Source organism: Vanacampus margaritifer, chromosome 1, assembly GCF_051991255.1.
Source record: "Vanacampus margaritifer isolate UIUO_Vmar chromosome 1, RoL_Vmar_1.0, whole genome shotgun sequence".
Taxonomy (NCBI): domain Eukaryota; kingdom Metazoa; phylum Chordata; class Actinopteri; order Syngnathiformes; family Syngnathidae; genus Vanacampus; species Vanacampus margaritifer.
In genome coordinates, this window is record NC_135432.1 from 1,073,798 (window position 1) to 1,097,749 (window position 23,952).

At 42.3% G+C, this 23,952-nt stretch overlaps 3 protein-coding genes across 4 annotated transcripts in view; 2 read left to right on the forward strand and 1 right to left on the reverse strand.

Moving 5' to 3' along the window:
* The first annotated feature begins 469 nt into the window (after window positions 1-469).
* LOC144053896 (gap junction gamma-1 protein-like) lies at window positions 470-9,020 on the forward strand. 2 transcript variants are annotated; one of them, XM_077568802.1, is made up of 5 exons: window positions 470-669; window positions 3,070-3,339; window positions 3,412-3,631; window positions 5,113-5,787; window positions 7,961-9,020. In XM_077568802.1, the coding sequence occupies exons 2-5, from the start codon at window positions 3,100-3,102 to the stop codon at window positions 7,972-7,974; spliced, it is 1,149 nt and encodes a 382-aa protein (XP_077424928.1). In that variant the 5' UTR covers window positions 470-669; window positions 3,070-3,099; the 3' UTR covers window positions 7,975-9,020. The 2 variants fall into 2 exon arrangements, with proteins under 2 accessions (XP_077424928.1, XP_077424921.1); XM_077568795.1 differs by having other exon boundaries at window positions 660-809.
* Window positions 9,021-12,488: 3,468 nt separating this feature from the next.
* LOC144034502 (L-rhamnose-binding lectin CSL3-like) lies at window positions 12,489-15,099 on the reverse strand. The gene is made up of 9 exons (XM_077543304.1): window positions 15,033-15,099; window positions 14,928-14,963; window positions 14,806-14,859; window positions 14,588-14,726; window positions 14,389-14,504; window positions 13,943-13,993; window positions 13,724-13,847; window positions 12,669-12,795; window positions 12,489-12,595 (listed from the first exon to the last, which is right to left on the reverse strand). Exons 1-9 carry the CDS (start codon window positions 15,061-15,063, stop codon window positions 12,587-12,589), a joined length of 687 nt encoding a protein of 228 aa, XP_077399430.1. The 5' UTR covers window positions 15,064-15,099; the 3' UTR covers window positions 12,489-12,586.
* Window positions 15,100-19,411: 4,312 nt separating this feature from the next.
* Window positions 19,412-23,952, forward strand: part of LOC144052190 (striated muscle preferentially expressed protein kinase-like) — a 35,024-nt gene continuing 30,483 nt past the window's right edge. The window contains exons 1-2 of the mRNA XM_077566073.1: window positions 19,412-19,500; window positions 19,958-20,464. Of these exons, the coding sequence (XP_077422199.1) occupies window positions 20,083-20,464 (382 nt within the window). The 5' untranslated portion in view covers window positions 19,412-19,500; window positions 19,958-20,082. The remainder of the gene's footprint in view (window positions 19,501-19,957; window positions 20,465-23,952) is intronic.

The following is a 23,952-nucleotide window of genomic DNA, read 5'->3' on the forward strand; positions in this document are numbered from 1 at the left end:
AAGTCGCAACCATTTGTCCCCAGAAGAAATGGAAGTTGTGGTGAGGAAAACATTTTGTGACAGAAGAAGCTTAGTGGTGTTCTCTGGATGAGTTATTGGGTGAGAATATTTGTGTACCTTTTTAGCATTTGAAGCTGCATGGCTAAATTCAGTGTTTAGAAAACTGACTTTGAAAGATCTTTTTATTTTCAAACTAAAAAGTTGTGATTTTTCATATTCATCTTAACACTTGCAAATACATTCCAATAAAAATAGCATGTATCTGCATCTTATAGGCCCATCATGTTTTTTTGTTTTGCCCCAATATAATTCATTCAGAAGGGCCACGCGGACAATGTGCAGCACATTGCGGGACACTTGTGCAACAACATCATCATTTAAAAAAAAACAACTTTTGTGTTGAGGCAAAAAAAAAGAAAAGAAAAGAAAAGTCGGCAGGACTGTTCTCAGGTTTCAAGCGGGGGGCGGGTGCTTTTTGCTGGGGCCACTTACGCGGCACCAAGAGGTGGAGGAGGAAGAGTCGGGAGCCCACAGAAGCCGACACTTCTTTTGTTTTGAGGACCCCGGCGCGCGGGGGACACGGTGGGCTGAATGGACTCGGACTGACGGCAGCCACGCACGCTAATTAGGAAAACCTGGTGGCGCAATTAAGCGCTTGGAGCGCACAAGGTGGGTTCGACGTGTTTTGGGGACTTTGGTGGGGCGCTTGCGTGCTTTCCTTCCAGCGGGCAACTGGAGCTTGCGTTCGCCATGCAGAAAGTTACGTTTTGAAAGTGCGCTTGTCTGTCGAGTGGAATCCGGTGGAGTCGGTAAGTCTGACGATGATGTTACCTTGGAACGCGCTACAGACAATTAGTCAACCACCAAAACCCGGTAGAGCTTCTCCACATCACTGCTCACGTTCGACTTTTTCTTTTCTTTCCTTTTTTTTTTTTATCTCATCGGTTGCTTGAATGTGGCATTGTTTGACTGTGGCTTTGCCGAGTCTTGCGGCGCCAGGTGCGCGTGCGTGTGCGGCCTTCGTGTCGACTCCTTGAACCCTAAAATGCAGCTTTCTGTTTTGGGTTAGCCAGGAATGTTCAAACGCCTCCGCTTTGTCCGGATCCTTTGCACACACTTTCCAGACCAGACAACCCCCTCCCACCCCCAATTTCGGCCCCGCGTGCAACAAACAGTGGATGTGAAAATGTGCTTTTCTTTGGTCAGCTGGCGCGACAAGTTTGCGCGACCAGTATTTGACTTTGACAAACACACGAAGACGTAGGCCCTATTTGGCCTTTTGTGTGCTGTCTACTGAACAGCAGCTATTTATTTAAGTGTGTTAACTGGGATTGAAGCAAATCTCCACTTGCCAGAAACCAATTTGGACCCTTTGTTGTCTTGTTTACACTACAAGTCAAGATCCACTTAATTTTAATTATTTAAGTAGTCAAGACTCCTCAGTGATATTTCTCTGTGGTGCTTCAGATAATTCTATAGCAAGCCAGCCTTAAACATGTAGAGAGAGAAATCCCACACACTCAAAAAGCATATAAAACGTCATGGCTGACGTAGCCAACTGTCTTGAATTCTCTTTTCACTGCCACGTCTCAAGACGATTAGTGTCATTTGTTTTCAGTTGTTACAATGTCGAGAACTTTGATGTGAAATAAAACGTTTTTTTTTTGTTGTTTTTGTTTTTTAACATTAGCGGTCAAACCGAGGCTGGATTTAGCAGCCTTTAATTGGCCCGAGTTTCTGCCACGGCTGCAAATCCCATCCGAATGCTGAAGTGACTTTTAAAGGGACAGTCGCCTCTGTGTGCATCTGCTTGGCGCACACGATCATCTCACACTGCAGCTCTAAAACGGCAGCCCTAAAACGGCTCCTTCAGCTTGTCTTTATTTCTGCTCTGATTTTAAAGATGGTGTTTTGTAATTGTAGGGTGAAAACAGATGTCGCCCCGCAGCCGCATTTTTCTTGCTGCTGTTTCTTCTTGTCACATCCTGACCTTTCTTTTTGAAGAAGCGCACCACTAGAGTTTTACAACTTCCACATACTCAATTGAAACTTTGTAAAACACACTTTTTCCTTAGCTCTTGTTCTCTCTGCCATAGAACGTCAAAAACTCTCACCGTTGTCCAAATAAGAGGCGCAGCGTGCTTGCTTCAGCCGTTTGTCACTCCGGGTTCAAGTTTACTTTAAAACGGACTGACATACAAAACAAGAGAATCCAATATTGTATATTTAAAACAAGCCCTTTCATTTCACATCACAAAAGTTCCTAAGCTTATTGCTTAGCTATATATAAAGTGAAAGGCCATACTGTAAAAAACATATCAACCATGGCTTGAACATTTTCCTAGTAGTGGTTTTATCATGCTGGAATCTTTAGTCTCAAATGTGTCCCATTGCAAGTGGTACGTGAAAAACAAATGATATATATTTGCTGAACAATAAAGAAAGTGAAAAGCTATGTGCACACACGGTGTACATTATGAGTAAGCGCACATTGTGGTTATTGAGAGAGGGAAAAAAATCCCAAGGCTGGTCTGCCCGAGGACGAATGGAATTTCTCTGACAAAGACGATGAATGTCAGATCCTAAATTTTGCCTGAAAAACAACAACTTTATGTTCAGTTTTTATTGACACCATAAGAGTTGGTTTCTGTTGTTTGCAGGCACTGGTCACATGTTTGTTACTTCATTTCAACCAATGACAAAAACTATTTTCGGAAAATAATGACACTAATGGCATTTTCACGTAGGGGTGTACTCACTTTTGTTGCCAGGGGTTTAGCTATTAATGGCCGTATTTTGAGGGAATAACACTTTGACACTGCTGGACACTGACTGCTTTCCATTGTGTCAAAGTGTCATTTCTTCAGTGTGGTCCCATGGAAAGAGAAATCCATATCTGCAGAAATGTGAGGGCTGCACTCGCCATCGTGAGATCTTTTCAATAAAAGAAGAGTAGATTTAAAGGAAGTCAATATCACACAAAAGACAAGTCTGTGAAAATAAGTTTCAAATGCCAAAATGTGCCAACTTGACCGAATTGTCCTTTTCTATTCCTCCGGCTCCCGAAAGCCTGTTTAGCTCCTCGCTCAGCTCGGCACCATGAGTTGGAGTTTCCTGACGCGTCTGCTGGACGAGATTTCCAACCACTCCACCTTCGTGGGGAAGATCTGGCTCACGGTGCTCATCCTCTTCCGCCTGGTCCTGACGGCGGTCGGCGGCGAGACCATCTACTACGACGAGCAGAGCAAATTTGTCTGCAACACGCAGCAGCCGGGTTGCGAGAACGTGTGCTACGACGCCTTTGCGCCGCTCTCGCACGTCCGCTTCTGGATCTTTCAGGTGACTTTTGCAATGGCGCGTCGCGAGCGTCAAGTGTGTGACTAAAAGTTGAGGCCGCCGTGTCCGCCGCAGGTCATCATGATCACCACGCCGACCATCATGTACTTGGGGTTCGCCATGCACAAGATCGCCCGCATGGAGGACTCGGACTACCGGCCGCGACGCAAGAAGAGGATGCCCATCATCAGCCGAGGTGCGGTTCGAGACTACGAGGAGGCGGAGGACAATGGAGAGGAAGACCCCATGGTCGCGGAGGAGATCGAACCGGAGAAGCCAGACAAGGCGGAAAAAAGTAGGCTGATGCTTTTAAGGGACTTCAATGCGCTCTTCTGTACGTCAAGACGCAGAGGAAGCAAATTGCTGATACTTGAAACAAAACAAATCAAATCATGCACGTTTAAAGGCGAACCTCAAGAGCCGTTTGGAATTCTTAAATACTTGGATTTCATTGTTTGCTTTTCAAGGTTTGAAAAAACATTCCTGAGCTCTGGATAAAGTGCGGTGCGGGCAGCAAAAGTGGGCGCAAAATAAACACGCACTTGACTTAAGCTGGCAGGAGATACTTGCGTCAAAGTAGGAAGAAATAAATTGCTTTATGTCAAAGTTACAACCGACTCAGAAATGTACTTTTGAACTAAAGTAAGAAAAAAAAAAAAAATTGACATGCTGTCATGTTATGGAGTCCGCATTTGGATAACAGCGAAGGTTTTTTATTTTTTTTTATTTTTTTTTTGAAAGCCAAGATGTGGGCAAAAACACAATTTCAAATGAGCTCATGCTAGCAACTCATCTAACCCTTTATTTTCCCATCAATGTCGTCATCCGTGGAGATTGAGACAAATAAGACTATTTTGACAAAGGACTAGAAAGTACAGAAATCTGTTTTAAAGGAAAATTAAGAAATCAAATATTTTTTTTAGTTTGAGTTATGAAGTATGACTGCATGCACTTCTGCCCCACAATCTGCAAGAACTGAGCAGATGAGCACAAAACAAAAAGATGCTCTAAAAAGCTGCAATGGGTCAAAGTTGATCTTCAATGTGTTTAAATTTGATCTTATCGTCGTTTGCGTCGATCCCATCAGATGGTCTGATTTCCGAAAAACGAAAATAGCAAAATGCATGCTCACTGGCAGTAAGCAATTTGTGCCTGTTATTGGTATCAGATGTGAAAGTGATGGAATTGGAAGCGCTAGTGGAAGAGTCTGACAAACGTACATGGAACCCACTGAGTTACAGAAAAGAAATTGATCGTTTTGGGAAAGCCAGCAAGCCCGAAGTGCTTCGGAACCGGGCGTAATATCTGGTCAACGCCGAATTTAAAAGTTGTCACAGCACAGGTGAAAAAAAAGTCTCGAGGGGAGGACAGGAAAGTGCTGAAATGACAGACGTTCAAAAGATTCTTGTCATGGGTGATCAATCATGACACCTTGTGACTGGCTTCAAGTGGCTATATGGTGAAATAAATGTTTATTCATTGCAGAAATATGTTTTGCCTTTGCCTCAACTGCGTTTCAGATGCGCTATTTAATGAAGGCAAAATCAGCCATTGCAATTCCTCTAACATTAGATTTTTTTACTGCCCAAATGTCAACAAAATCCTCCCAGAATGTGCAAAATGAGCTGTGCGGCAATTTTGCCTGTTTGGCAAACGCCAACATCCAGATAAGTTTCCACAAGCGCTTGCTTAAGCAATCCAATCCCGACCAGCGAACGTTTCGTAAATCGTTGCTTTTTTTTTTTCGAGTCTAACAAAGATTTGCGTCTTTTCAAGGCTCGCAGGAGAAGAAGCACGACGGCCGGCGGAGGATTCTGCGCGATGGCCTGATGAAAGTCTACATTTGCCAGCTCGTGTGGCGCTCGGCCTTCGAAGTGGCCTTCCTGTGCGGCCAGTTCATCCTGTACGGCTTTGAGGTCATCCCCTTTTACACCTGCACGCGCTCGCCCTGCCCGCACAAGGTGGACTGCTTCGTGTCCCGGCCCACCGAGAAGACCATCTTCCTGCTCATCATGTACGTGGTGTCGTTCCTCTGCCTGATCCTCACCATCTTCGAAATCCTGCACTTGGGCGTGGGCGGCATCCGGGACGCCTTCCGCAGGCGGGCCGCCCTCAGGTCAGGCCCGCCCTCTTCCTTGCACGCCATCGCCACGGCGCCGCCAGGGTATCACGCCGCTGTGAAAAAAGGAGTCAAGGGCGAGCTGAGGATCTCGCCAAACGGTGACTCCGGCTTGGACGCTTTTGCCGACGACGGCAACTCGGCCCGCGAGGTGGAGCGATTGCGCCGGCACCTGAAGCTGGCCCAGCAGCACTTGGACCTGGCCTACCACACGGAGGAGGGAATCCACTCGCGCAGCAGCAGCCCGGAGGTCCACAATGCGGCGCAAACGCCGGCCGAGCAGAACCGCCTCAATTTTGCTCAAGAGAAGCAGGCGGATGTCAACCAAAAAGGTATTTGGCAAACCGCAACGCTTTACCGTCATTACATTCATCGACCATATTGTCTCAATCTATGTTTATTTTGACTGATTCTTATTTTATTGTGATCGTATTAAATGAAGGAACAAACAAATCTATTGTCCATAGTCATGTGCCCCCAAAAAAAAAATCTGTCAAATGTATGACGGTGTATTAAGGCCCGTGTGTGTGTATGTATTTGCGAGGAGAAAACCTCGTAAATTTACGATAAATAATCTCACAGATTTGCGACAAAAACCCCTCCGAAACCTGCAAGAAATACGCGTAGCGTAGCTAAAGTCTGGACGAGGCGCTGGCTTTTGTCCGCCAGGAGCTAACGTAAGGATGCGTTGGTGGTTAATGGAACACTCTAGGAAATGAAATTGCAGGATGGAGACAGATATCATTCTTAATTTCAACTTTACAACAACACTTCCTGATCCCCTATCAAGCTGACTAAGACTAACTAACCACAAGCTAGTATACTTTAGGTAAATGCCTAAAAGCAACTTTAGTGAATGACAGAGAGCGGCAGATTCCACACATCAACTTGGATACTTGTAGAAAAAAATACCAACATATATGAATGTGTAAATAATAATTCTGGAAACCTAAATGTAAATTTGCCACTTTATAATGTCGCAAATTTGTGAGTCTTTTTCTCATCAATTTGTGAGTTTTTTTTCTCTGAATATTACCTCCCTCTAAAAATATCTATATTTATACGTGACCCTAATAAACGTCTCACCAATTTCATCCAGACATGAAAATAGTTTGCGAGCTTAGGTTGCGTCCATTCTCGACACCGTTGATCCTCATTAGTGTCGGGTCCTCCGTGAGCCGGTGTCATCCCAGCTGACTTTGGGCGACAGGTGAGGTACAAGCTACAGGACGACGGGGCACATTCTGTGTCGACAAGCATTCAAACTCACATTTGGTCTTCAATAAACCCAACCTGAACAAACGTGGGAGCAAGCTGGCATGAAAAGCCATTTATAGCACAGGGAGCTCCGATTGGAACCCCCAACTTCAGAACTGTGAGCCAGATGTTCAAACCACGCATGCAGTCACAGCTGTTTATTGCGTTGAGCAACAAACCATATCGAGTTTTATGAGCATTAAAAACACACATGGTGTGAATTGTGACAATTTAAGGCCCTGTAAAGGGAATTCACAGATTTGTTTCTAAATACTGTACACAATTTGTGTGTTTGAATATGTTAATGAAGAAATACAAATAATGGCAACTAACTACACATGACTGAATTGTGGGGGTTACGTGATAACACTTGGGCGCCCTCCGCCATTACATAAAGACTTCCTTTGCATTCGTGGTTAGCCGGCGCAATTGTGAGTTACTTGGGCCAATCTCTACTAGTAATTGTGTAGCTACTAGCTAGCCAGCGAGCTTTTCCCCGGATGGCAGAATTTACAGAACAGCTCGGTGGTGTTATTTAAATGAGCAAGTGAGGCGACGATGCTGCGGACGAGCCCGCGGGGCCGACAACTTGTTAAATCGTGAACTAGCCGCTTGCTAGCATTGTTTGCGGCCATGCGGAAAGCCCAGCGAGGACTTTGTGGGATACATTGCTTCACAATAATATGTTCTATGTGACCTGACAAGTCTAAACATGACATTCGGATTCATATTCCATTTGTGGAATATGAGTTACGCAGCCAAATCCAGCCGTTTGTATCCATCTCAGGAGGCGGCCATTTTGCCACTTGCTGTCAACTGAAGATGACATCACAGCTGCCAATCACAGCTCGCCTGTTTTGTGAAGCTGAGCTGTGATTGGTTGTTAACTGAGACCTTAGCACCTGTATGTCATTTTCACTTGAGACGGAAAGTGGCAAAATGGCCGCCTTCTGTTAATGATTTAAAAAAAAAAAAAAATGAAGTGCTGGACTTTGCAGCTTTTTCCACAATTTTTCCAAAATACCGTAATTATTTCTTTATTTCCTTTTAGTCATTTGAATTTATTTGGTTTAACGGAACTTTTCAGTGGTGCGTCACATTAACAAGAAGTATGTGTTTTCACTTTCTAGTCATTTGAAATGATGCCTTAAGCACAGATTGTTGTTTGAGCCTTTTCTAGAATAGGGTGTGAATGATTGAAAATGGAAAATGCAGAAGGTTTTTAATTCTTTTTGTCTCCCTTTTCAGGAATACGTGCCTGAACCTGCTTTCTGGCTCTCTTGTCTGTGTCTTGTCATTCCTGTCGGCTTGATCACATCTGGGAAAACAGTTGGACCACTGAGAGAAGATGTGTATGTTTGTGTGAGAGAGAAAAAGGAAAAGAGAAGAGAATGCTCCTTTCAGTATTACATGTCTGTTGAGAGAGGGAAAATTCACCTTTAATGGCTGTTACATGGTGGGTTCATTTGGAAGCAAATGCCTAAGGCAGCACAGCCCCCCCCTCGCTAGCTCTCTTATTTGGCCCTGAAATCCTCTCTGTCTATTTCTGCCACCTCGGCTGGCCCACTTCTTTTTCTCCTTCTCACAAAAGAAGTATAGTGCTTTTTTTGTAATATTTGCTGAGGCTAACTTGGATAGAAGCTTCTGGACTTCTGCTCAGTGCTGTTGTTTTGTTAAAGCTTATAGATTTCCTTCACTGGGCCAAAATGTTAAACTGGGAAATGCTTGAATTCTTTGTACCCTTAATACATTCCTAAAGATTTCTAAGAACCGATCAATACATTTTTCACTTCACACAAAAGTTTTTTTTTTTTTTTTTGCAGCTTACGTTAATGTTCCTTCTCTGAATGATATAAATAACTCACCTTCGTCACTGCAGAAGGTTTAGAAAACAAGTTGTCTTTTTTTGTGTGCTCATTGGCTAAACCTCATTGGGCTTTGTGGTGATTAGCAGCGCCAACGCCATCCTGCTGAAATACATTCCTCTTTGGTGAGACATAATTTTCCTTCCCTGACACGCGTGGCCCGTGTGTTCATGCTCCAACACGGGTGCTTACCCTCCCAAACACACGCCTGAGTCAGCAGCTGACGCCCACTTAGATTTGGAGTCCTTTGCAGGTTTACATGTTCTTACAGCTTCTCCATGACTTTTTATTTTGTCTGGCTTGAAAAGATGCAGCCTACAAAATCGTTTCTCATTCCAAATGTTTGACGGTACATTCCACATATTACAGTTGCAAACAATGTTTTGTTTCTTTTCTAGTTGTAGATATTTTTTTTCTTGAGAGTAAATATATTTGAACAGAAAGTTGTACTGTTTTTATTGAGGGTTTACAAAAAAGGGGGGGGGGGGGGGTAGGTGTCTCCACAGCATTAGTTTCACTGCCATCTAATGTTGACAACTGGAGCTGAACATATATATGATATAAAACAACTGAATATGTTCGCATGGTATCGTAATAGTTGATACCGCCTGAAATGTGTTCGTTCATGCTGCTCTACGTCAACGCGTCCGCCATTTTGGATGTGGCAGATCCGCGCTTAGTAGTTGGCTACTGTATTTCATAAAGTGACGACAATCGACAAAGTGTAAAAAGTGCATGCCTGGCTTTCACCCATTTCTTACTTTCATTAAATTATTTGGGGAAACTGGCACCAACACAAAGTGGTAATTTAATGTTAAAATCTGATCATTTCGTTTACTCACATATACAGTATATTTCAATATTTGTCACGGTAACAGTGTTATACTGTACATTGGTAATTGTAAACACTCGTACAAACGTGTATTTTTCTAACAAATGTAATTACAATATTTATTTCAAACGAAGTGGTTTTTATAGGTGTAAATGTGAAATTTGTGTCATGATTGGAAAAAAAAACATGACTCCAATATGTTGTGAACTTGTGACTAAGCAAGATTGGTGACAAGTAAGGCTTAATCCAAGCAATAGCTTGACTTGACTTGCCTGAAATTGGGCACTCGTCTTTCTTGATCTTTGTCACAGTAACTTGGGACTTGTTTCAAACTCGAAGACTTGTGAATTGCTCATATTAGTCTTACTACCACCGCTGCAAATCAGTCACGTTGTATCCTAATGTGCATATATATATATATATATAAAACATGCATAGCATATTAGATTTTTCATCTAATTTTACATTTAAATAATTAAAATCCAAAATATTTCTAATTTGGTGACGTGTCTTATAAATTCAAGATAATATTTAAAAACAATGATTTTGTGAGGGTAAATGTAAATCGCCTATGGAGGTGCCAACATATACAGCAATTACAATTTATAAAAGAGAAAACTACAACAGTATGAAAATAAATGTATTAAATGGATAAATGTACAGCATATTTGTTACATTTTCTAAACTAATTTAACAAATTACAGTATAGACCTACTGTGCACTTTGTGGTAAATTGACAGTTTAAAAAAGGCATGGGTGTAAATTGCAGGTTGTCATCCGTTGTAGTTTAGTGTTTCTCAAAAGGTGGTTCAGGTATCTCAAAGTGAGCTATGTAATAAATCGCTTCATTAAATATACATTCTAATAAGCACATTTAAAACGTGTAATCAAACACATTACAATGACTGAACATGTCAACTGGTGCCAAGAAAATGGACATAAAAATGAAGTCGGCTACAGTTAGGTCGTGTCAATAAATTAGCATTTGATCTTAAATAATTGTTTGCTTTTTAACAGGTAGGCTATTTTTAGGGACCATTCTCATTTAACTTATGTGCAAGTACATTTTTTTTCTTTTCTTATAAAGTGCAATGTTAATGTTCCTTCTAGTTGGGTATTTTCTAATTTTCGATTTTTGGTGGATTATTCTCTGTGTGTCTGTATTCATTGGCAACAGGCACATCCAGTGATATTAAATGGTCCTGTAATCTTCTTAAATAGTAGTACAGTATATGACAGTACACTATGGTTAAACAGATTTTTTGAATGCGTTTGTTGGTCTAATTTCAAGCTTTTTGATTAACCCCATTATCTAAGTTATATTTGTGACCAGCTCAAACGTTTGCAATCATAAAACCTTATTGAGGCAGACATGCTTTGAGACAACTGACACGGAGGAGCAATACTGTCATCTAGTGGCGTGTTATATTATTGTGCCAAAATCGATTCAATAAAAAGCCAGTTGAATAGATAATTTACCTGACTGTGTGGCATTATTATTATTATTTATTTATTTATTTATTTATTTATTTAACCTGGTTGGTTCTTTTACTCAAAAAGTAAAAAAATATCGTCAATACCCTTCCTTCAATCGCCACATTATGCCTACATAAATCTGCACTGTGAGGCATCACTCATTCAATATGTTGCTATACTCACTCCAGTTCTTGTTTTATAAAAACAAAAACTATTTTTGTGTTTGTCATCGGGCGTTGGTCTATACCAGGGGTGGGCACACTCGGTCCTCAAGGGCCAGCGTGCTGCTGGTTTTGGATGTTTCCCTTCTCCAACACAGCTGATATATGATCAGCTCATCAGCATAAGCCTGATAACGATCCTGTTGATTGGAATCAGCTGCGTTGGAGCAGGAAAACATCCAAAACCTGCAGGACTCCGGCCCTCGAGGTCTACTCCATACCAATCGTCAAATATGGTCGTCCACGCTTCTCGTGTGTCCTTATCCAATCCATTCCACTGAATCATTTCAAAAACGTCCTTTTTATTAAAAGTCCAGTCCATGTTTTGACTGCGACCATGCTTGCAGTTGAACGTGCATCTGTCAGCCAAGTGTTCCTAACGTGCCAACTACAAGCAACACTGAGGAAAATAGTGGGAAAGGGCGTCATGGTGGTTATAAGGAAGGACGTTCCTGAAGAAGAAAGTAAGTCTTCGTCACTGACTGCTGGTAGTAACAATTAGTTAGCCTTGAATTCACACTAAAGTCAAAAGATCATTCACTTATGGTTGTCGTCAGTGGCTGATGATAATATAATTGGCAATACTAATCCTCCACTCGTGTTGAATTGTAGGAAACGGCAGGATGAGTAGAGAGCAAATGTGGAGAATTACATACCGGAGACGTGAGTGGAGTCTAAAAATCAGATCAAACTCAATGTGGATTTAATATTATGTATATAAAACATATCCGTCAAGGTGCATCATTTAATAATAAGAAAAATAATAATTTAATTATTTCATTTAACTTGAGAGTAATGAACAGAAAGTGGAGATATTTAAAATAAATTTAAGGCACGCAGCTATTGAGCGTTTGCAACGTCGTCACATGATCACGTGATGATCACGTGACTGCCCTATAACGGACGGCGGGAGGAAATGATTGTTGAATGGAAGTGGGCGTGGCCCGAAGTGACTTAGCGACTGTTATTTTACAAATGAAAAGTTATTATTGCCCATAGAGCCATATAATCTATTACTTCAACTGAAGTTCGCCTGTCAGTCGAAGTTGCACATTTAGTCGGACTCAAAGAGCGCGATATTTACTTTAGTTGGAGATCGCTAGTTTGAAAACAGCCCTTTACATTCTGTTGCCTGCTGTTTTGACCAAGTTAATCAAATCGCCGAAATTCACATTATGTAGTCAATGCCATCTCTTCTCCTTACACCGGGACTGAAAGAAGCTTCTGGCTTTTTTTGTAGACTCAACAGTGTGTTGTTGTTGTTCCCATCGCTTTCTCCATTGCTGGCATGACGAGGATCATCTGTGCACACTGGCCAGGTAACAAAGTTCAAAGGTGCATGATTCATTTTCTGCAAAAAGACACCACCACACTCATCTGTTGCACAATCTATTTATTATAGTTCTACATCTAGTTTCTTGTTGGTGAATGCAGAGCTGCGATTGGTCGCTGCGATTGGTCGCTGCGCCACTCTGACTTCCTAAATAGGCTATCAAAGAAAAATGGCAAATTAGAGACACCAATAAGCACACGTGTGAACATGAATTGATCAATCCACTTACCATTGGAACACAAAGGTAATCCACACTGAGATACTTTGGAAGTTCATCGCATGGCATTGGGTTTCCCAGATCGGCGGTGTTTGCTGTCAGGGTGCATGATGTGGTCAAAAGCCCATCACTGTAACACCTGTTCAGAGATTTAAATGAGTTATTCATATTGTTTAATATCACAAACTGTGTAAAATGTTGCTGATTCGGCATCCATTGCAGCCTGCTCATCCTGGAAGTGAGATGACCACATTTGCGCTCCCTTCTTAAGGTTTCTTATTTTTTAACCTAATGTTTTTTTTTCTTTTTTTGGGGCCCTCTGGTGGTTCAATCAGGGGATGTCGTTAATATTTACCAACTGTGGGCATGTGAAAGACAGTCAGGGATGTGATTTTTCCGCTAATTCGCGGAATTCCGCTTTTTTTATCTCCCCCCCCCCCAAAAAAAATCCCATTTTTTATTTTTTTATTTTTTTTTAGTAGTTCATTGTGTATGCACATGACTCCGACAGATAACATCTTCTGCTATAACAAAGACATTTGTGGTATGCTCTAATATGAGTTACTTTTCATTTGGTCATGATACAATTATTTGTTCATGAAATTTGAACTCTTCAACATTATTTATGTGTTAACTTAGTAATCACATTAGTTAGATATGATGATATTCTCAGTGATAGTTTTTAAAAGCAAAGGCAGTCCAATGTTTTTGAATGTGACTGATTTTGAGTTGACTAAAACTGCCATTTTATATGGGATAGTTCAATATACATTGAAAATTTATGCTGTTGTTTTGTCTATTTCTTTGTCATGTGAGTGCATTGAAAGTACTTAAGAACACGGAAAACCCATGAGCTCCGGGGGGGCTTTGCCCCCCGTGTCCCCCCACCAGGGCACTGCCCTGGACCTAGCTGGGTGCCAGCGGCCCCCAGACCCCCGGCTAAATTTTCAGATAATTTCACTTTGGTCAAATCACACCCCTGAAGACACTTTTGTGATTAAGGACTATATAAATAAACCTAGAAGAATCGCAAATATTTGAGGGCATTTGTATTGGATGGCGCTTACCGATCCTTAACCAGCTTCACAGCTGGGATGCTGTTGCAGAACGTCATTATTGAGGGCTTTGTAGTGCAGATATTCTCATCGTAACGGCCGTACTTGGCTTTCAGGATCATCAGGTATCCATTCTCTGAGGTTGACATGAAACCCTCAAGCTGAACAATCGCTACTGCTTTTTCGGTCAAATATTTGGTGTGAAAGTGGAAAACAAGGATGCTCACTCACCGCATGTGATCGTCTCAGATTGTCCTTCACACAAGATCTTTTTCTTCAGGCCTTCATGGAAGCATTTGCAAGTTTCAATGACACTTCAAAACTAGGCCTGTCCAGACTTTTACTTTGAAAGGCCGCATAAACAAAAATTGAAGGATGTAATGTAACCCAAGTCAAGTCAAGCATAATAATAATAATAATAATAAAAAGAGGTCATGGATGGATCTTCATACTGGAATGAGATACTGTAGTGAAACTTCTGTGTTTACATTACAATGAAAACGTTTCGATTCCCTCTAATTTGAATAGCCAATCAAATGTGTTGTAACACGAGAGTGACGTATGTTGCTGCCGCCGTCGCGGCTGCTTATGGCGTCCCGCGTGTGGAGGCGACCAGGTACGTCGTTGGCTGTCGTTTGTTTGTCACCTCCCGTGTGTGGAGCCCATAAGACGTGTACCTTCAGGGTCTTGTTCACAAGTGTAGGAGATTTGGATGAAGTTGTCAGGTGACCAATTTTGTTGGAACATTTTATGGTCAAGCTTTGGCAGGCGGCATCGCTGTTCTTGATCGCAGCTGTAGGATTCGGAGCAGTTATTAGCAGAGCTGGTTTGGAGTAAAGGTTTGTTTGTGCCCAGGAATATACCCAAATGACTTACATAGATTTCACCCAAAAGAAGAAAAGTGGATGAAAACCCGTCTCTGGTGAGACTTTTGCAGCCTGGTGGCGTGCCGAGCAGTCAGCGTCCTTCACCAAACCGTAGTCGACAGCATGGACCAGGATTCTGGATCCGTCAGCTAAAAGCCACAAAGCATCGTAACGCACAAATGCTGCAACAGTCAGCAGGACAAAAGCGTGAGCGTCGGGTCTACGTACGACACTTTGGCTCAGGGTTGACTCCTGGGCACGCCACATCGTAGGAACGCTCTCCTAAATGGACACTTCAGTTAAATGATGGATGTTAATATCATTGTTGAGGTTCCCGTCCAAAGCATTACCTGCATGCAACGTCCAACAACATCCTGCAACCAAGACTGCAGGACAGAGGAAATATTTGAAGGAGCTTCGATATGACTTGCCTGTTCTTGCTTACCAGCACTTACCAGAAACAACCACCAACTTTGTGAAGAACATCTTGCCGCTTGGACTGAGGGATGGTCAGACTGCCGCTTCTTTATTTCTTATATCCTATTGATCGTATGCATGCATGTTCATGCAAAGTAGTAGGCGTAAAAGTTTGCAAGCAAATACAAACGTGAAAAACAAATATTAAGCGATTCTTTAAATAACACGCAAAAAGGTGTGTACTGTTGGTTTAGGAAAATAGACTTTTTCGCTTTGTGCAAATACACTCTCGCCATTGGCTCCATCCATTTGGACTTTCTTTCTTGGGCATATTGTTGAAACCTCCTCGAGCTTTGCGGTGATCGGCGTGCCTCCTCTTGGGGCGAAACATAATAATCCATCCCTGACGTGTGTGGCCCCTCTTCATGCTCCAACACTTGCTTTCTCGCTTCCACTTGCCCTCCAACCTCACTGAAATCCGCAGCTGACGCCAACTCCCAATTTCGAGTCAGATCCATGGGGTGGCGGCTGGGGTTGTCAGTACTGAGTCATCACCAGTCAATTCCTCAAATCAAAAACCCACCACCAGCTCAGGGCACAGGATCTGACAACAGACGGCAAACTCCTTGTGTGTGTCCTTGAGCCGGTCGCTCAGACAAACAAGCTTGTTGACATTGTCTGAGTGTAAGGCTGCCCTCTTCTTTTGGTACCAGAACCCAAGCTGTGTGTGGAGTCGGAAGTATGCACACCAGCTTGGGCTCCTTCCCTGCCAGAAAGGTGACATTCCATGTCCCCGGAGCTAGCTTCAGTAGCTGGGGTTGGACCGACAGAAGAAACGGGCCTGGTCGCGGTCTTGGTCTGGACCTCCTCAAGTCAATAACCAGCTCCTTTGTTTTAGAGCTGTTGAGCTCTAGGTGGCTAGTGTGGCACCGTGCAGCAAAGTCCCTGAGCAGTCTTCAATCCTCCTCCTCTCTGTCGTCCGAATGCACCCAACGATGGCTGTCGTCGGCGAACTTCCGGATGCGACGCAGCTCGACAGAGTTGTAGCAGAAGTCCCAGGTGTACAGGGTGAAGAGAACAGGGGCCGGCACTGTGCCCTGGGGGGCTCCTGTGCTGCTGACCATTGTGCCAGACGTAATGCCCTTCAACCCGACGTACGGTGGTCTGCCAGTGACGTAATCCAAGATCCAGTCCACCAGGTGGGGGTCCACTCCCATCCTGCCCACTTTGTCCCGAAGCAGGCCGGAAGCTATTAAAGGCACTGGAGAAGTCCCAAAAGAGAATCCTCACTGGCCGCTTCCCTTATCCAGATGAGAGCGGGCTCGATGGAGCGGGTAGAAGATGGCATCCTCCACGGCAACGTCTGGCTGGTACGCAAACTGCAGGCCATCCAGGGCGTGCTGCACCTGCGGTCTGAGGAGGCCAAGGAAGAGCCACTCCAACGTCTTCATCACATATGAAGTGAGTGCCAATGGTCAGAAGTCATTCAGCTTGCTGGACCGGTTCTTCTGACGTGTTTGTTTCCAAACTTTTGGCCTGTACTGCATATGACATGTTTACTTGATGATGTTGCCGTATGTGTAGTGCAAGTGGAGGGTATTGAACATGCATGACCATTTTTGTATAACATTTGAACTAGAGGCAAATAGATGTGCAATGTAGCGCCTCGGTGGATTACGTTGACTTCAAGTCATCCTACTGCATAGCGGGTCAATAATGGCTTCTTGGAAGGGCCCAACAGACACACTCCTAGACACACACAAGTCAAAAACAAAAGATAACAACAATTAATATAGGACCATACATGGCATAAAAGTAAAAGTGACATTAAATGCGAAAAACGCACACAAAAGAAAATACAAAGACACATAAGTTCCATAAAGTTCAACTTTTGTCTCGTAAATCCATAGAATATTCTCCTATTAGTCTTGGCAATCATTCACTTCAGATCTTTGTGGGCTTTTTATTTATTTTATTTTTTATATGATTCTTTTATTTCTGCAAAACTAAGTTGAGGCTTTATGTTCTTTTTTTGGACATCAATGCAACTCAGCCACGAACGTCATTTTCTCTCCGGATAGGATTGGTCCCAAATCCATCTTCTCATCCGACCCCGCCTGAATAAATTAAATCACCCTTTAAAAACGGTTTGCACTATCTTTGCCTGCAATTTACATTTGTTTGATGATCTTAAATATTAAAGTGGGGAAACTATGCTTAAAATAATTTTGAGAAGAGCGCAAATATGTTTTGATGGCATATTTGAACATGTTAAATAGCACGTTTTTTTCTTCTTCTTTATTGCACGAGGTAGCAGATCACCTGACGCAGGCCGTTCATTTCCTGTGCAAAGTGTCAGACGGGCCGTGACTGAAAGAACAAGTTTACGGTTTAAAGTGGACAAAATGTGCTTTTTTTTTTTTTAATTTAAAAAATCCAACAAATCAATTAAAAAAAATTTAATAAATGTTTTTTTTTTTAAATACATATACATATATATATACACATATACACACATATATATATATATATATATATATATAAATACCCTTTTTTTTTGTATGTGGGTGAGTATGTGTATGTGCGTGCGTGTGTGTGTGTGTGTGCGTGCGTGCGAGCGTGTGTGTATTCATCAGTTCACCTAAAGCCCATTAAAAAAAAATCCCATACTAATAATATAATATAATAATAAATTGCCAAATGTGCTTTCAATGACGTTGGAATGTTGTGTAAAACATAAATGAAAACGTAATACAATGACTTACAAATCCTTTTCAAACTATATTAAATCGAAAACATTCCAAAGACGAGATATTTGATGCTCAAATTGGTCAACTTTATAGCTTAGTTTTTTTTGTTTTGCAAAATGACTCATTTTCAATCTGATGCCCGCAACATGTTCCAAAAAGCTGCCACAGTAGCATGTGTTGCTTCACCTTTCCATTTAGCAACACTCCAGAAGCGTTTGGAAACGGACGACACTAACTTTCGAAGCTTTGGAGCTAGAATTCTTTCTCATTCTTTGGGGACTTTCACTCTTGTGTTGTTGTTGTTGTTGTAAATTCACAGCATGTGCACGGTTTGTTTGCGGAGTGTACTTTTGCATGTGCCGGCAATGAAAATGTGCCTATTGTGAGATCAATGAAATCATATCTCATCCAATCTGTAGTCATCTTTGATCTTCTAGTGCCTGAATCGTAATTTTACTATAATCTCTTCTGTATGTATGTATAAATTCAGTTTGACGATATTTGAGTGTAGATTTTGATGATCCATTACTGTTTTGGATTCCAGAGAGGGGAAAGTGCAGGTGCTTGTCAAAAAATTTGAATATCCTCAAAATGTCGACTCATTTCTGTAATTCCATTCAAAAGAGTCAAACTCTCATAGGTTATAGATTCAGGGCACACAACTTGAGTGATTTCAAGTATTTATTTGTTTATTTTTACATTATTTAGAGTTGTAGCTCATAAAACCCACAAAAATAGGAACATTTGAAGAATGTGAAGAAATCACCATGCATTTACTGTTTTAGTGGGTTTCATGAGCTGAAAGTCCAAATAATGTCAAAATAAACAAATAAATACTTCAATTGTGGGCCCTGAATCTATACTCTATGAAAGTTAGAATTTTTGAATGGAATTACAGAAATGATTCAACTTTTGGAGGATATTCCAGTTTTTGGACGAGCACCTGTCGACAATTTTGCTGTGTAGCAGCTGATCAAGTGTTTGTGGTGGATTTGACCACAAGAGGCCACTGAAACCCATAAGTATGCGTCTCATGAATGTTAATGGCTGCATGAATCCTTATTTGTATCTGAGATTTCTTGGCACCCGTTGTTGTATTATCCGTGTATCCTGAACGCAAGCAATGATCGAATGACATCAGCAGCTTTTACACTGCGCTATATGCAAATGTTCCCACTGGAAATAATGTAGTTGCAGTTCTGTATTGTCCTTCTTCTTTTATTCTGGCTCAACCGCACTCTAAGTTGCTCTACAAACTGCCATCTGTAGTTTTGAGCTGTCTATTTATAGCAATTGATGCACACATTGAACTTGATAACATTATCTAACGTCTTGTGTGCGTGTTTGTGCAGGTCAAAAGTGGCGGGCTGAGAAATGTGACCTATCGCTGGCCGTGCAGCTGTTGCACTCAAGCGCAGACATTTAGACTGTGCGACCAGAGGAGGGGGGCACGACACAATTGCTCAAAAGTTGTGAAGAGTTTTCATATCGCCGAAGACCAAGAGCTTGCGGCACTCGAGCATTCCAGGTCCCATCGTTTTCTCTCCCTCTCTGTCAGCGGACAGAGGGCGGAGTCAAAGTCCTGAAAAGGGCCCATGGGGACCGCTGCTAATGCCTCATGATCCAGGGTGGACTTACACCTGCAGAAGGACATGCAGAGATGCACTATTTCCCTCCATGGATCTTGTTACTTGAACCCAGGATTTGCGGGGATGTCCAAAAGAATTCCTGTTGGCTTTCAAGGCGGCGAGGTCAGGTGTGTACGTTTGGGGCTATTTTAGACACAAGAGTTGGTTACATTGGGAGTCATTTCATCAAACGAGTCTTCAGATGCAAAATGGGTCACAACCCGCTTCTTCGGGGTGACCAACTCACCAGTGCCAGGAATTCTGTTTTCAAGGGCAGATTGAAAAGGGATGGAAAATGCTGCTGACTGATTAGTTTGCTTGTTGGATGAAATGAAGAAGTCAAACAATACAATCCTTGCATCAATGTCATTCAGGACAGTATGGGCACATTTGTATGAACGCAAACACACACGTCACCTTGTTTAAATGTTTACTTCTGCTGTAAGTTTGAAAATGAATTTGAAAAGTGCTTGTACTTGACCTTGAAAGCTGTAAATACTGTTCACATAACAATATAGCGGCCATGTTGCTCACTTATGAAAGAGAACCTTCCAGTGAGCTCAAACTGTCCCGTATATGTTTCAGTCTCCTGCCGCGTCATCATCGGCGTGCCACGCTTGTCCAAAGGTGCGAGATCTGAAAGAAGATTTGGCACGAGGCCTGCGACAAGTGCCATCCCTGTATAAAGTTCTGCCTCAAACAGAGTTGATATGCAATCCAAGATGGCGGAGGTTGCCGCATCCAGTGCCAGTCTAACCGAGCCGAACGTGAGCAAAGCCGTGGGAGAGCAGGTTGTCGCCGCCACCAGCCCGGAACCCACGCCGCCCGTTTTCCTCCGTAAACTCCGAAAGGCTGCGGTGGGAACGGGCTGCGATATCCGTCTGAGGGTTTCGGTGGCGGCTTTTCCAAGGCCGGCGCTCACCTGGTACCACCACGACACGCCTCTGCCTCCCACGGAAGCCCAGGACTCCGGAGGGTTGTGGATACGAGACTGCCGTACGCAGGATGCCGGCTTGTACACGTGCGTGGCTGCCAATGAGCTGGGGGAGGCCAGATGCAGCGCCGTTCTGGCCATTATGGATCTCGGAGAAGGTAAACGGCTTCTTTTTCATGCTTGCTTGTTTTTCAATGATTATCAGTGACCTTATTTCAGACCTTCAGTCAATATTTGAATTATGACTCTTATTTCTATCTATTGATCTCAAATAAATGTCTTCGCTAGTCAATCTTTGTCAACGGGAAACAGGGCTAATGCTAAATGCTATTTTGGTTCAACGTTCTCCAGCGCTAAACTGTGCTCACTATTACCCAACCTCTTTTGCTCAGTCCCGACAACGATTGCAAGCTGGCTGTGCCGTTGACCTTGTGCCGGCCACGCATTGTGACAATGGAAAAATATTGCTAAAAAGCTCAGCTTGCATTGCCTGACCAATGAATGGCGACCGCAGTGGATAGTAGGACTACATTTGCCATGAGGATTTTTAGATGCGAACGCAGGAAGTAGTTCTAGTTCCAGCCACCACCTGCTACATACTGTAAGTCTGTTTGGATGCAGATACGAATGAGAATGCAAACGTGAATTTGGAAGAAAATCGGAAGGAGTTTAGCAGTTAAATTCCCTTAAATGTGTTTATCGTATGAATCGCTATGACAACTGTGGGATTGACATACATATGGCAAAAAAAAAAGAAAAAAAAAAGGGGACGCCAGGACGGGACCTGCGTAATAGCAGGACAAAAAATGATGATGCGGGACCCAAGGCTAAAAAATAGGACTGTCCCAGTCAGAACGAGACGTCTGCTCATCTTTATGTCACATGGAAAACGAAAATCATCAAAAGATTGAGTCTGTTTTTTTTTTTTTTTGTGTGTGCTTGTCCCAGTGCTGCCAATGCTCAGTTGCATCACCAAAATTAGACGGTGAGAATTCCCAAGCATGTGAGAGAGAAATGATCCTGTGCGTGTGCACCCTTCTTAGTCTGTTCCTGGTTAGCTTCAAAGCCCCCCCCCCCCCCCCATGCTGATGATCTTTAATGATGGCATTCAAATGCGACATTCACTTTTCAAAAGTCATTCAGTAAAAAAGTCCATGTTTCATTCAGGTCCAAGGTTTTGGATCCCTCAGTATCTGTAACACTTCTCTAGCGCCCCGTCCACTCTGCAGAGCTATTTCCGGCACGGTATGTGCCTCGCTGACTTGGGGGGGGGCTCAGAGCTCCCTTGTGTGCGTGTGTCTCCGATTGCACCGGCAGACATCATAGATAATTATAGCGCCGCCGCGGTCAAGAAGTGATGCTGTCACACTCAATCACATTCAAGCAAGGGCCTCGAAATGTGTATTCGTGTGTGAGGCTGCTGTGTGTGTGTGTGTGTGGTTGGTTGGGGGGGCATTTTAATGGCTGCTTTCGGAGCCAGGCCTTTGAATCTTAACTCTTTGACTGCCAAAAACGTTAAATAACGTTTAGTAAAATCCTATGGAGGAGTGCCAAAGACGTTAAAAGACGTTTGTTTCAAAACAGAGGTGAAACTAGCCATTTTCTATTGTTGATTACTCAAAAACGGAATAAGGTAGAAACAACTTTTTTTGTCTGATGAAAGATGAGAGTCCAATCTTTCATTTGGTAGTATGTGTGTTTCCATAGTCCAAACACATAATTTTCTGTGGACCTTGAAAGATCAGTCAAAAGATCAGTCAAAATGCTTAAATCGGCTGGCACCCACGGCATCCCTTTTCTGAAAACGTCTGGCAGTCAAAGAGTTAAACAGTGGTGAGAAGAAACTAAGTACAAATCTCTGACTACTGACTACTGAATATTTTTTTTTTTTGTACATTCTGCTCTTTACTTTGTCAAAAATAGTCTTGGGTACTTTTTCTTTGTTTGTTTTTCCCCCAAAGAAATTCCAACTTGATGTAAAAAAAAAAAAAAAAAGAGAGAGAGAGAGAGAGAGCAAGAGACATACATAGACGCCTTATTAGCTGGAATGTGAACCAGAGAGCATGAACCACGCAACAGATGTGGAGAAGCAAGATATTCCTTATCTTTGGCCTTGTTTAAGATAAAAGTTTGATGTTTTCAAATCCACCTACATTCTGTGGTAAATCCATCGTTGTTGTTTTTTGCACCATCCTAAAACTGCATGCTTCCATACATGTCAACCCATAAGGTTTGTCCGTATTTCTTACGGATTTTTAAGTGTTGCAAAAGCATACGGGCGTATTTGGAAATGAATACGGATTTAACTGTTTTCATGAAAATAATAATATTAGTATATATTGCTTACCCTTTTTAAATTTATTTAGTATTTACTGTCGGCTACGTGCTACACGTGTGCATAAGCTCGATTTAAACAACAACCGGTCACAAAATCTCGTCTATATCGCGCGAGACTTCTAACAGTTTCCTGACATGCGCAGTTAAGAAATTTGTGTTAGCGCGAAAATTGCGAGTCGTTCGCAGTGGTTGAGAAAATGGGGGACAGGCCGGCCAAAAAAACAAGACACACCGGACGTTTTCGTTCGGAATGGACGGATTTATTTAAGGTAATTGGTCCGTCAAAACTTGGAGAAGAGTATGCATCGTGTTCGCTTTGTTCACGGGACATTAAGGTTGCGGCATCTGGCATTTACGATGTCAAAGAACATTTGAAATCAAAGTTGCACGAGAGAAATGTGAAGCAACAAAAAAGTCAACCGTCCATGATAAAATTTTGATTAAAATTGATTCACCTTATGATGCCAGATGGCAGTCACTGTGATATTTAGAAATCTGTTTTTTCTTTGTGCAATAAAATGTCATTTGGAACAAGATACTGTCAATGTCTTCATATAAGAAAGAAAGTAAGGTAAGATTAATGTTATTGCATGAAACAGCTTTAGTATTGATAAAACTGACATAAGGATTTTTATGGGAAAATAAGGATTTTATGGGTTTGTAATACAGGTGGGACCAAATTAGGCTTGACATGTATGTGCTTCTGCGATTCAAAACTGGTCTAATCTCAAAAAACACATACAGGTGAATATTTTTTTTTTCCAGTTGTTATCTCTATCTAATAATAGTGCAAGCAACGTTATTGGAGCACATTTTTTGGGGATCACACAAGCCTGAGCCAATGCTCACTAGCTTATGGTTAAAAAAAAAAAAACGTTTCAAAACAGGTAGTGAATATAGACAGAAGATAAAGAGGATTCTTATCCGAATATGTGTACATCTATTTAGAAGTAGAGGGTGTGAGAACTTTTGCCACCTCTGACTCGTTGACAAGAGCGGGACGTGGTTGGGGTTTATCTGAACATTCTGACGTCACGTTTGGTGTCATATGCAGCCGGGCTGTCTGAAGTAGCTCCGCCTTCTCGGCCCTCGCGTGTGTTCACCAGAGATGGGTAGTAATCAGTTACATTTACTCTGTTACATTTACTTGAGTCACTTTTGGGGGGAAATCCTCAGAGTAGTTTTACCACACAATACTTTTTACTTTTACTTGAGTAGATGTGTGACGAAGTAACGCTACTCGTACTCATTAAGAGTCTTACTATTATTGAGGGAGCGTCATCTTCGCATATTAGCGTTAATCAAACAA

Excerpts from the sequence above, each read along its gene's own strand:
- LOC144034502 (XM_077543304.1), bottom strand. The coding sequence starts at position 15,063 with ATGTTCTTCACAAAGTTGGTGGTTGTTTCTG. Across the intron at positions 14,727-14,805 it reads CAACCCTGAGCCAAAGTGTC|CTGACGGATCCAGAATCCTG; the intron begins GTACGTAGACCC and ends TGTGGCTTTTAG. Across the intron at positions 14,505-14,587 it reads TTCTTTTGGGTGAAATCTAT|CTGCGATCAAGAACAGCGAT; the intron begins GTAAGTCATTTG and ends CGAATCCTACAG.
- LOC144053896 (XM_077568802.1), top strand. The coding sequence starts at position 3,100 with ATGAGTTGGAGTTTCCTGACGCGTCTGCTGGACGAGATTTCCAACCAC. Across the intron at positions 3,340-3,411 it reads TCCGCTTCTGGATCTTTCAG|GTCATCATGATCACCACGCC; the intron begins GTGACTTTTGCA and ends TGTCCGCCGCAG. Across the intron at positions 3,632-5,112 it reads GCCAGACAAGGCGGAAAAAA|GCTCGCAGGAGAAGAAGCAC; the intron begins GTAGGCTGATGC and ends CGTCTTTTCAAG.